Raw genomic sequence first — 13,171 nt, 5'->3', positions numbered from 1 at the left:
AGTGTGTAAAGCTGTCATCAAGGCAAAGGGTGGCTACTTGGAAGAATCTCAAATATATTTTGATTTGTTTAATACTTTTTTGGTTACTACATGATTCCATGTGTTATTTCATAGTTTTGATGTCTTCACTATTATTCTACAATGTGGAAAATAGTCAAAATAAAGAAAAACCTTTGAATGAGTAGGTGTGTCCAAACTTTTGACTGATACTGTACATCTACTGCATTTATCACCATACAGACAATCATGTGAAAAATTATGCAAATCTTGAAAAGAAAAGGCTTCCAGTGAAGAATACAATGTGTCGATTCACAGAACTGACAACAGTGAGCTCAACATATTATCTTTGTTTTACAAAAACTGCAGAAAAGACTTAACCCCAAAAGCTGCACAGAGGAGGAGTGGTATGCTTTCTATTTAATGAAAGAAATATAGAGCAGACTTTATTGTTTTAGAACTGTTGCTGTCATCCCACAGTAGACCTCTAGCCCCCCACCACACACACACACACATCCCCCCCAAAAGGGTAACACACGTTACAAAACAAACATAAGATACCGTGCCTGGCTGTGTTGTCGTTTTGATAAAAATGACCGAAACAACAATGAAAATAATGGACACCCTGGCCTAGTTGCTAAGGACCACAGCTTCTCTAAGAAGGCAAGGTCTTTGGCATCTCTCTGTGTAAATAGCATACTCCAAACACTTACTCACACCACAAGTCTGCCTGCATGCTCTTTTATGTTCTGTCAATGAGTCCACCCTCTGTTTGTGCTGTTTTTCCAGCTCTTATGATCATTGTCACAGAGAGTTGGGCAAGACAGCACAAACATATCTGGAACCAGGCTAGTCCATCCCTACTGTCTCACATTGCAACATGGAGAGGAGAGGGTATTGTCTCTGTCTGCAGAGCAGAGCTGGGTCATTTGGCCTGGTCCTCTTCCCGAGTCTCCTCCTCGATCACCATTATCCTTAGGCATGAGATCTGCCCGTTAGCATCCAGCTCTAACCCTTCTACCTGGCTCTGCTGCCCAGCTTCGAGAACCTCCCCCTGAACCACCATTCCCTCCCCTCCCTTCCCCTCCTCCGAGACAATGGTCGCATCCATCCCACCATGGACGACCATGGCGGAACCCTCCTCCCCAACCTCAGCCTTTCCTTCTTGGGCCAGCTGTAGCTCCATCACCGCCCCCATGGTCTGGTCAACCGGGGCAGGGTCAATCTCGGTCACTGTCGTTTGTGCCTGGCTCTTGTCCTCTACTCCCTCCACCAATCCCTCCTGTATCATCCCTTCCTGGTGGAGTACCATTGGCCCACTCTCCACAACTTGGCCCATGGGCTGCTCAACCATCATCTCCCCACTGACGGTCACCCCTCCCTGGGTGAGTTGGACCAGCTCCAAGGGACTCATCATGGTTCCTCCCAGCTGACTTGGGTCCTGGAGGGTGGTGCCCACCAGCGTCAGACCTTGGGATGGTTGGAGGGTCAAGGTCTCTGTCTTGCCGTCGGCCCCAACCATGGTGGTGATGTATTGGGTGAAGGTCTGGGTGCCAGCGGGTAGGGTGTGTAGGGTCACCGTGTTGTTCTGTTGACCCAGCGTGGCCATGGGGAGGCCTGACAGGCCAGACAAGCCAGACAGGGAGAAGGGCTGGCCCATGGAAGAGAATGAAATGGGGGAAAGTACAGTGAACTGCTGGGGCTGCAGGGTGGCTGTCTGGGGCTGGGAGAGGGAAGAGGTGAGGAGGGTGGTGGAGGCTGGCCGTTGCAAGCGAGGTCGTTTGGTCTTGGGCTTGGTGGGTTTGCCTCCTGGGGTGTGACTGATGTTGTTGTCGGGCTGGGAGTGGCAGAGCTGAGCTCTGAAGTGCTGCTGTCGTCTCTGTTCCTCCAGCTGCAGCTCCAGGTCTGTGGAGGTCAGAAATGACTCAGATTGAGCTCTACAGTAATCAACCGTACCAATTAGCAAGTTTGAGGCCAGATCCAATACAGGTCCATCTTTACTATTGAATGTAGACTTGGCTTTTTTGTTTCCTGACCATTGACATTAAATAATATGACTAAAATGGAAATGATCCAAAACATCATAGGAATATTTATATACATATCTCAATCTCCCTTCCTCTGCCTGAAGTTACTGAATTGAACATTACTCACTGGTCAGTGTGCTAATGACCTGCTCCTCTCCAGGGTCAGTCTGTTCTCTCCTTACATTCAGGATGTGTTTGACTGAGTCCAGCAGGCCAAACACCTGGGCCAGGTTACTCAACACTGCCACCTCTACCAGACAGGAATCTGAGATCCATCAGTGGGCAACCAATCACATGGTCAGTAACAACACATCCATCAACCAATCACAGGGTCGCTTACAACACATCCATCCACCACCCCCCTCACATCGTCTGTAACAACACATCATCAGTCGATCAATTAATCAAAGCAAAGAAGTGTAAACTTTATTCACTTACTAAAGTAAGACAATTCAACAAGACATAAAATGTGTCCCCTATTTTGGGGGATGCCCCACAAAAGACCCATAATGTAGACTTTACTTTATTTAATCCCCAGACTTGATCAACAGAAACCAACATTGCACCTGTGTGACACCATGCATATACCCTTAGAAAGTACCCTATTCCCTGTGTCTTAGGTGCCAGTACCCACCCGCGTCCTGCAGGGCAGCCTGCTCGCTGCGTAGCTGCACTCCTCTCAGCATCTCCAACAGCTCTGTCCTGATGTTGTCTACCACCTCCCCCATCAGGCCCACATCAGCTATGCCTTTCCAGAAGTTCAATGTCTCTTCTGGGGGAACAAAGGACCCAGCAGAGTTCAAAGTAGTTTATATGCCATTTGAGTAACAAGGTAGAGAGAGATGAGAAAGACCTTAAGTCAATTACATGTCACATACTTTCAAATACAGTGCCTTGCGAAAGTATTCGGCCCCCTTGAACTTTGCGACCTTTTGCCACATTTCAGGCTTCAAACATAAAGATATTAAACTGTATTTCTTTTGTGAAGAATCAACAAGTGGGACACAATCATGAAGTGGAACGACATTTATTGGATATTTCAAACTTTTTTAACAAATCAAAAACTGAAAATTTGGGCGTGCAAAATTATTCAGCCCCTTTACTTTCAGTGCAGCAAACTCTCTCCAGAAGTTCAGTGAGGATCTCTGAATGATCCAATGTTGACCTAAATGACTAATGATGATAAATACAATCCACCTGTGTGTAATCAAGTCTCCGTATAAATGCACCTGCACTGTGATAGTCTCAGAGGTCAGTTAAAAGCGCAGAGAGCATCATGAAGAACAAGGAACACACCAGGCAGGTCCGAGATACTGTTGTGAAGAAGTTTAAAGCCGGATTTGGATACAAAAAGATTTCCCAAGCTTTAAACATCCCAAGGAGCACTGTGCAAGCGATAATATTGAAATGGAAGGAGTATCAGACCACTGCAAATCTACCAAGACCTGGCCGTCCCTCTAAACTTTCAGCTCATACAAGGAGAAGACTGATCAGAGATGCAGCCAAGAGGCCCATGATCACTCTGGCTGAACTGCAGAGATCTACAGCTGAGGTGGGAGACTCTGTCCATAGGACAACAATCAGTCGTATATTGCACAAATCTGGCCTTTATGGAAGAGTGGCAAGAAGAAAGCCATTTCTTAAATATATCCATAAAAAGTGTTGTTTAAAGTTTGCCACAAGCCACCTGAGAGACACACCAAACATGTGGAAGAAGGTGCTCTGGTCAGATGAAACCAAAATTGATCTTTTTGGCAACAATGCAAAACGTTATGTTTGGTGTAAAAGCAACACAGCTCATCACCCTGAACACACCATCCCCACTGTCAAACATGGTGGTGGCAGCATCATGGTTTGGGCCTGCTTTTCTTCAGCAGGGACAGGGAAGATGGTTAAAATTGATGGGAAGATGGATGGAGCCAAATACAGGACCATTCTGGAAGAAAACCTGATGGAGTCTGCAAAAGACCTGAGACTGGGACGGAGATTTGTCTTCCAACAAGACAATGATCCAAAACATAAAGCAAAATCTACAATGGAATGGTTCAAAAATAAACATATCCAGGTGTTAGAATGGCCAAGTCAAAGTCCAGACCTGAATCCAATCGAGAATCTGAGGAAAGAACTGAAAACTGCTGTTCACAAATGCTCTCCATCCAACCTCACTGAGCTCGAGCTGTTTTGCAAGGAGGAATGGGAAAAAATGTCAGTCTCTCGCTGTGCAAAACTGATAGAGACATACCCCAAGCGACTTACAGCTGTAATCACAGTAAAAGGTGGCGCTACAAAGTATTAACTTAAGGGGGCTGAATAATTTTGCACGCCCAATTTTTCAGTTTTTGATTTGTTCAAAAAGTTTGAAATATCCAATAAATGTCGTTCCACTTCATGATTGTGTCCCACTTGTTGTTGATTCCTCACACAAAACTGTATTTTTTTATCTTTATGTTTGAAGCCTGAAATGTGGCAAAAGGTCGCAAAGTTCAAGGGGGCCGAATACTTTCGCAAGGCACTGTACTTGCGATGTGGTTGGTTTAGCTTGACCGGCATATAGGGTGGGCAGAGTTTGCACTTTAGGGATTATTCCATTGGTTCCATTTTACCAGTCGAGCTAATCCAATGGCACCCAATAGCAAGTATCTGACATAATGTATTTGACCCAGGTACGAACCTTAGATTGATACAAGATTAATGACCAGAAAACTACATTGAACAAAAATATAAATGCAACATGTAAAGTATTGGTCCCATGTTTCATGAGCTGAAATAAAAGATCCCAGAAATGTTCCATATGCTAAAATTTCTCTCAAGTTTTGAGCACAAATTTGTTTACATACCTGTTACTGAGCATTTCTCCTTTGCCAAGATAATCCATCCAGCTAACAGGTGTGGCATATCAAGAAGCTGATTAAACAGCATAATCATTACACAGGTGCCCCTTGTGCTGGGGACAATAAATGCTGACAGCAGGAATGTCCACCAGAGCTGTTGCCAAATAATTGTATGTTTATTTCTCTACCATAAGCCACCTCCAACATCGTTTTAGAGAATTTGGCAGTACGGCCAACCGGCTTCAAAGCGCAGACCCCTGGTGTGTGCGAGGAGTTTGCTATTGTCAACGTCATGAACAGAGTGCCCCATGGTGGCGGTGGAGTTATGGTATGGGCAGGCATAAGTTATGAACAAACACAACTGTATTTTATCAATGGCAATTTGAATACATAAAAATATTGTGAGTTTTTTTAAAGGTATATGTGACCAACAGATGCATATCTGTGTTCTCAGTCATGTGAAATCCATATATTTTTTATTTATTTAACCTTTACTTAACTAGGCAAGTCAGTTAAAAATCTCTGAAGCTGGAGACTCATATCTCCCTCACTAGCTTTAAGCTGCAGCTGTCAGAGCAGCTCACATATCACTGCACCTGTACATAGCCCATCTATCTACCTACCTCATCCCCCATACAGTATTTATTTATTTATCTTGCTCCTTGGCACCCCAGTATCTCTACTTGCACATTCATTTTCTGCACATCTACCATTCCAGTGTTTAATTGCTATATTGTAATTACTTCGCCACTATGGCCTATTTATTGCCTTAACTTACCTCATTTGCACTCACTGTATATAGACTTTTTGTTTTCTTTTGTTCTACTGTATTATTGACTATGTTTTGTTTATTCCATGTGTAACTCTGTGTTGTTGTATGTGTCGAATTGCTATGCTTTATCTTGGCCAGGTCGCAGTTACAAATGAGAACTTGTTCTCAACTAGCCTACCTGGTTAAATAAAGGTGAACTAAAAAAAGTTTTTTTTTTTCAAAAGAACAAATTCTTATTTTACAATGACGGTCTACTCCGGCCAAACTCTCTCCTAACCCGGACGACACTGGGTGCGATTGTGCGCCGGCCTATGGGACTCCCGATCACGGCCGGTTGTGATACAGCCCGGGATCAAACCGGTCTGTAGTGACGCCTGTAGCACTGAGATGCAGTGCCTTAGACCGCTGCACCACTCGGGCGCCAGATTAGGGCCGAATTAATTTATTTAAACTGACTGATTTTCTCATATGAACTGTAACTCAGTAAAATCAATGAAATTGTTGCATGTCGCATTTATATTTTTGTTCAATATATTTGACATCAGAGTTGTGAGTGCAACTACCATAAATAGTCACTAGTGGGAGCTGTTTGGGTGAAGAACACACCTGATATCTCACTGGTTTCCTTCTTCTCTGTCTCCATGGCTACAGCCCCTGAACTCCACTCCATTGTTCCAGTCAGAACATCTGACCTCTCCTCTGTTGTCATGGCAACCTGGCCACCATTACCTATCACCACCTGGGCTACATGTCCAACAGGGGAGAGACATGGTCAGCTACACTACTTACAATATTCAATACACAAAATAAAACAGATGGTTCTGGTCCTGGATGCTTATTGACTGATACTGTATTCCAAACTTGTGTATATATCCCAATGAAAATGTCAAGTTAATGGACATGTGTACGATATCACCAATTAAAAAACAAGTTAAAATGGGAGAAAATAGGATTAAAAGGTCCCTTACAGAAAATAACTGCCTGACAAACTTTTAAATTGTTTTGCTACAGACAACCTGAGATCTTTACAGCCCACAGTGAGGGGTGTGTCTGGTCTCACCTTGTGAGGAGATGGGCGTGGTGAGTCCGCTGCCGTCAGGGGGGAAGCGTGTGTTGTTGATCAGCAGGTCAAACTTGGTGCTACGACACGTGTTGGTGCACAGAGTGCTGTGTTCATAAAAGTCTAGCTGACCCGAGTCCATCATCTTCCTGAAGGAGAGAGATTATTAGATAAAAGACAAGAGTGAAGAAAGACAGAGGGAAGAGAAGGGACACATCGTCTACATCAATCACCTCGGGTTGATTTTCCCCTCAGACCTGGGATCCTAACTGGCAACCCTCCAGTTTCTGGTCCACCTCTAACTTCTAAACTACCTGTAGATCTAATGATCTCAGATCTCTGCACAAGTGCTTAGGGGCTAGAGGGCAGGGGTTAATTTGGGACTGGTCAACTCTACTCTTCACCTGAGCATGACCCCTCCCATCCGGATAGCTCTTTTCCAGTCCTTCAGTGTAGCCTTCCCAGACATGTGGACAAACTGCTTGGGACTGATCAGTTGGTCTTCATACTGTATGGGGCAGACGTTATTGTGAGAGTTTAGAAAGGAACCATACCTGCTCACTGGGATTACAATCATATACCTACACCACCTTATTAGAAAGGAGACAGCAAAGAAACAACTGGCCAATGAGAAACATTCAACTGATGTCTAAGGCATTGTTAAAGCAAACAACTGGTCCTGTATGGCTCAGTTGGTAGAGCATGGTGTTAGCAATGCCATGGTTGTGGGTTTGATTCCTGGGGCCACCCAGAAGTAAAATGTATGCACACAAGACTAAGTGGCTTTGGATGAAAATGTCTGCTAAATGGCATATATTGGTATGGTATGTGACAATCTCTTCTGCTGACATTGTACAAACAGGATTATAAGTATATCAATAGCTGGCAGACTGAGTTCCTTCTCTGCATACCAACATTTGAAAAACTTGATGATTTCTGTAGAAAATATAATGACCATGACTAACCTTGACACATTTGACGTTTATTCCAGGACAGACAAACCTCTTGACCAGCAGCACAGCTTTACACTCTCCACATGTGATGGGATAACCCAGCTCTACCTCCTCCCCATCAACTGTGGCTTCTTCTGAAGGAACATTTTTTATGATATACTTTGTTTGTTTATTTATGAGTGTGTTTATTTATATATGTGTATATGTCAATTACCTGGGTGTGCCTCCACAGCTGTGTCTGTCTCTCCTGACTCATCCATACTGCAAGGGAAAGTGAAACAACAAATGAAAATGTTGGCAAAAAACAAAGCAGGGTCTGACTATGTTAGCTCACTAACCTAAAGCCTGGGCAATTAGATTGGGAAGCCATCATGTGAGCATGGTTCACCGAACCAACTGTTACACTAGTCTTGTCTCCTTTTCCCCTATCAGGTCCAAGTAAACATCAGTGTGTACCTACCCTGCTGTGATTGGTTGTAGCTGGAGGATGACCTGTGCGTTGCTGTCCTCATCATCACCATTCTCTTCATCAGTAGCCTTCACCACCACTAGGTCCCCCATAGAGACCGTTGTCACCTCGGTTTGTGCCATCCTCCCAGAGTAGCCTACTGAATGCCCAGGTGAGTATAGGGAAGAAGAGCACAATGGTTACAAATACAGTAGATTAGAATAATATATATATGAGAGAGAGAGAGAGAGAAGAGAGAGAGGAGAGAGAGAGAGAAGAGAGACTACAGGAGGACAGACTCGACAAGGCAGAATCTGGATAAGATGCTCTTAGGGCTGACCGTGCCCATAAACAGATTCAATTGCCTCAAAGTTCCAGCCGATGACTATGTCTTTTCAGCATTTTAACCTCCAAAGTGTTACTCAGTTATTCCGACATATTTAGAAAAGGGGGCACATCATGGTTACTAACTTGCCGTGCATAACTTTTAACTAGTAGCTAGCTATTGTTACACCGGATCTCCTAACTGAAACTAGTGTACTGCACTGCCCATACCCACAGAAACGTTGCGTTAGCTAGCTACTAGTTAAGCTTTATGCACGGCAAGTTTTCACTATTTTTCTACTCACAACGTTTCTATGGGTATGGGCAGTGTGGTGCATTAGTTAGTCATAAGATCAGGTCTAACATTGATAGCTAGCTGCTAATGCACCATTTGCCCGAATAGCCTACACCAGTGAGGTATATATGAACGGCTAACGCCCTTGCAATGACAATGTACTATCTTGCTAGCAAGATGGCTAGGCTAACTAAAGTAATAGACTTTGGGCAGAGGTTTGGAGCTTAAGCAACCGAAGGCTGAGCTGTTACTAGCCACCTTGGATATTTACATAGTGACGGCGGTTACGTGACGCTTTTTTCCGAACAAGCGTGCGCCCGTTCGTTCAACTATTTCCTTTTCTCCGCTCCCTCAAAATTACGTCCCTGTGCGGCAGCACGTACACGAAAACAACAACGCGGCGACGACGTTGCCCCGCCATTCGGAGCGAGCCCGGGGTGTTGCCCCTTTACAAATACCAAACTCTACGTGGAGATAGACATTGCCTAGCATATAAATCAATTCGCCCTTATAATCCGAATAAACCTAAAATTACAAAACCATCGTTCTGATTTTCCTTACCGTTTTTACGAAGTCGAATACATCCCTACAAGCTGCTGGGCATGCGCACTTCGTGCAGTTACACTTCCTGAGATATAGCGCGGCTCGCCAGTCATGCATGCTGCTTCCCCCAAAATAGGTCAAACATAAAACACAAGCCTGTTGACAATCAGTCACTGTAAAAAAAAATGTTGACAGCAATCATCACTTATTTCACAGACGTTCGGTTTACGACCTGCTTTAGCAATTGAATATTTAATTTTGTGGACCAGTGTTTGTACAGGCGTCGCACAACAATTAATCACTACTTTATTTGTACAATAAATTGGGGCGCAAAGATTCACGTTCATTCGCAACCCCAGAAGTTAAAAATTATGCTTCCGAAATCTCTTGATATAGATTCCGCAGGAAAAGTGGTGAATCCCTACCTTCCCTGTGCTAAACATAGCAGAAGCCCTTTTTACGTTAAAACACACAGTTCTACAATCTGCTCTCTGAACACAGGGACTTCAGTCAGGGTAGAGAAATAATTACCTTTATTTTACGAAACATGTTATGTTTGTGATTTTCAGTTGGGTTAAATATGTAAATAATATTTTAGATGACAAAACAAGAGATAGCATTGAATCAAACAGAATTAATTTCATTTATCTGTAATTTTTCCTGACGCAAAGCATCATGGGATAGATAGGCTGACCTTACAATTTTATTCCAAATCGACACTACCACCTACCCCTGCGTCCCATTCCGTCTGAAGTGTGTACTTGTTCACGACTCCCCCGCATATGTACAAATATTGGATCGGTGTACTGGCGTTTCCATCCATATACCATTAATTTATTTTAAATCCATGAAGGGAACAAATGCACACTTCAGAAAAAAATGTGAGATTGTTGGGACACACCTCTAGGGGTCAATCATTCCGGAATGGGAAACTTTGATTGGGGTCCACAAAAAAACGGATCTCATCAATTGATTTAATTGTGCTATTATTGGATTTCCCATCTCTGATCTAGACAAATTTAGACTCGGTACCAGGCCAAAATCCATGCTCAGTAGGCTTACAAAATACCTTTACTGTCACTTTCATAAAATAATTAACTTTAAAAAGATATGATCATATAAATGAATCAAGTCTTTCTTTAATTTAACATAACATTTATTTTATCTTTCACCACCTATCAAATAATCACACATTTTGGCAGCTTACAAAACCATATGATACATCTCAGCTAAACTAAACATACATTAGAAATTGCACAGGGAGATTTGCACTGTCATTTGAATGAATTTGCACCTTTAGCTTGTGTGTATCTGCATTTCCTCACTCCAGATGTTTCATTGAGAACCACGGTTGTTTCTACCATAAGTCTATATATGGTTTCTAAAAGTGAACTTGGACAGCAGTGGAGGGTGCAAGTGAAAGCAATATCAGTGAACAGCTTCATTTCCACAAGTGATATTAATCTGTTATTGTTGATATTGATTAGTTATACCAATTAACACTTGTGATTTTCAACAGAGGCATATGAAAATTAAAACACACCATCACTGTTATTACCATACACAGTTTTATGTTTATTAGTTGAAGTTTAGTATTTTATTTGCACTGTGATTCAGCTAAGTGGGTCAGGTATGCAGTTCTGTTGTTACCAAAAGAGGACGCCACAACCCTGGCATGGATCTGGTCAATCATAATATGGCACCATGGACATAATGTTGTTTACTGACTGAATACCCCTTTAACAGTAGAGTACCTTGCCCAGAACATTTAGAATAGAAAATAAATAACATTTATTCCATCAAGCTGTGAACTGTGATCAGACTTAGTCAGAGGCAAAATAGAGGCATCAACTGCACTGCTGTGATGCTATGTCTAGTTCTAAGCTTGCCAAAAAACAGAATTTGCAAGAAAAATGCATTAGTGATTTGTCATATGTTGTTGTACTATCATGGACCTAAATAGATTGTTTTGGCGATTGATATTCGAGTTACAGTATTATGATATAACTATCATCACAATGAAAATGGCCACTTATTACTTATAATCAACACTTTCTAAAATATAAATTATTAAAATCTAAAATCTAAACTTTTCTAGTTCGACTGGCAATGTGTCAAGATCCAAGAACCAAGCTCAATCTCTTCTTTCAAGTCCTTGAGCCTGATTAGGCTGTTGAATATAGCTGGTGCTCCATCTCAGTGACATGGGCCTTTCTCCAGATACACCTTTTTCATAGACCGTCATCGGCATCATCATCACCACAGCTTGCTATTTCCTGTTTTCTTCATATCTCATGTAACAATACAATAAGAATCCTTATCAAATTCAGTGATCAGGAATATGTTGCATTCACTGACAAGCAGCTGTATTACAGCACATATTATCATTATTATAAGCATTAAAAATACAGCTGTACAAAAAAAACTGTTATAAATTACACACAAAGCTGAAAAATGAAAGAGGTACGTACTATAAGGAACATGATTTGACTTTAACTTCCTTTGTGGATTAGAATGGAAACATTTGCTGCTTTTCAAAAGGAGTTGAATTGCGATGACCAAACAGACAGCAGCCTACATGCTCATACCTCTGAAACCATGTCTGAAAAACATAATTCTCCATTTCTATACATTCCCAGGCAAGACTGTTTTTGTTCATTTAAAGGGTATGTCTCTTCTCCCTAGGCCTCGGTATTGCCTTCTCTTTGTGGATGTGTCCTTCCTGACTGTAACAAGAACATGGATCAATACAGAGTGTCATAGATATTAGTTAGCCAACTGATTTAACTTTGAAAGAAATGAGACATGGGTTATGACCTGTGATAACAGAGGTTTAATCAAAGTCTGTGAATGTTCACTGGAGCTGAAAAACTGACCACGGCATAACTATAAACCTGGTTAAGCCCATGAGTGTGGGAACAACTAAACTATGTTTGCATCAGACTTTGTAAAGCAAGAGGCAAAACATAAGGACTGTATGTAGACAAACACATACTGTTGTCAAGAAATTGTTTGCTGAGGCTTTGTAAGTTGTTTGCCAGAATGTATGTAAAGGCTTACAAAAGTTAGTTAGTTAGACATTTCCTTTCAACAAGTCAAGTCGCATGGCCATGATACAGCCCGGATGCTCCTGGACCTTGCCCAATGACCACTGAAACACAAAACCAACATAGAACACAATATCCTATAAAGTCACTGTTGCTGAATGCACAATGTCTCTCCTGTCATCTACAGTGTGTGAAGTGTCTGGTGAGGTGTGGTGCTGGTGAGATGTGGACAAGGTGAGCTGAGGGGAAGGAAGGAGGGAGGTAGGAGGAACCAGGCAAAGTGAGCTGTTATCTAGGCCCTGAGCCATGGCTGTACACTCCTATGGTAACACCAGAATCTACAGCCAAGTCTCAGCGCAACTGTTATCTGCACTGGGGTTTGCTGTATAGAGGTAGTAGCCAAAGGAAACTAGAGTTTCTTCCTGTGCCTCTCTGCAAGCAGAAAGGGACTATAGACAGAGCAGTGCAAAATTCTGTCTGTCTTGATATCGGAACCATTCTGATGGAGCATGGAAGCCATTAGGGCCAAAATGTCATGTTCTCAACCAGATAATGTAATAATGCCAATAAATTGTTATTATGGCTACAAAAGCCCCATGTGAGCAGTCTTAAAGTCAGCCAATACCTCTCTCCAATTAAAGGAAAATTGTTTGGTGTGGTTTTCCCCCTTGAAGACCCACTTTGGAAGGTTTGTTTTGTTTTTAATATGCCATATAGTATTCAAATACAAAGAGTGACTACCAAATTGTTTGTGGCTTCAGCAATGTACTACAAATGATAGATATGTTTTTAAAAATGTTGAAAACATTACTCGTCTGCTCTGAAGTAGGAAGTCCACAACATGATGCAACATGAAAATGATTTGGCTTATGTG

At 42.3% G+C, this 13,171-nt stretch overlaps 1 protein-coding gene and 1 non-coding gene across 8 annotated transcripts; both read right to left on the bottom strand.

Moving 5' to 3' along the window:
- Positions 1 to 498: 498 nt before the first annotated feature.
- LOC112264621 (glucocorticoid modulatory element-binding protein 1) lies at positions 499 to 9,636 on the bottom strand. Of its 7 annotated transcripts, none has more exons than XM_024441355.2 (10): positions 9,269 to 9,636; positions 8,101 to 8,248; positions 7,855 to 7,901; positions 7,653 to 7,774; positions 7,092 to 7,195; positions 6,688 to 6,836; positions 6,234 to 6,371; positions 2,659 to 2,796; positions 2,152 to 2,274; positions 499 to 1,902 (listed from the first exon to the last, which is right to left on the bottom strand). In XM_024441355.2, exons 2-10 carry the CDS (start codon positions 8,229 to 8,231, stop codon positions 923 to 925), a joined length of 1,932 nt encoding a protein of 643 aa, XP_024297123.2. In that variant the 5' UTR covers positions 8,232 to 8,248; positions 9,269 to 9,636; the 3' UTR covers positions 499 to 922. The 7 variants fall into 7 exon arrangements, with proteins under 7 accessions (XP_024297123.2, XP_024297120.2, XP_024297117.2 ...); XM_024441352.2 differs by having other exon boundaries at positions 2,152 to 2,289; positions 8,101 to 8,245; positions 9,269 to 9,631; XM_024441349.2 differs by having other exon boundaries at positions 2,152 to 2,289; positions 9,269 to 9,630.
- On the bottom strand, positions 9,574 to 9,709 carry LOC112266264. The gene has a single exon (XR_002955915.1). It is a non-coding gene; the product is annotated as a U11 spliceosomal RNA (small nuclear RNA).
- Positions 9,710 to 13,171: the final 3,462 nt, after the last annotated feature.

Source organism: Oncorhynchus tshawytscha, linkage group LG13, assembly GCF_018296145.1.
Source record: "Oncorhynchus tshawytscha isolate Ot180627B linkage group LG13, Otsh_v2.0, whole genome shotgun sequence".
Lineage (NCBI taxonomy): Eukaryota > Metazoa > Chordata > Actinopteri > Salmoniformes > Salmonidae > Oncorhynchus > Oncorhynchus tshawytscha.
The sequence above is the reverse complement of the archived record's forward strand: the minus strand, read 5'-3'. Positions and strand labels throughout refer to the sequence as shown.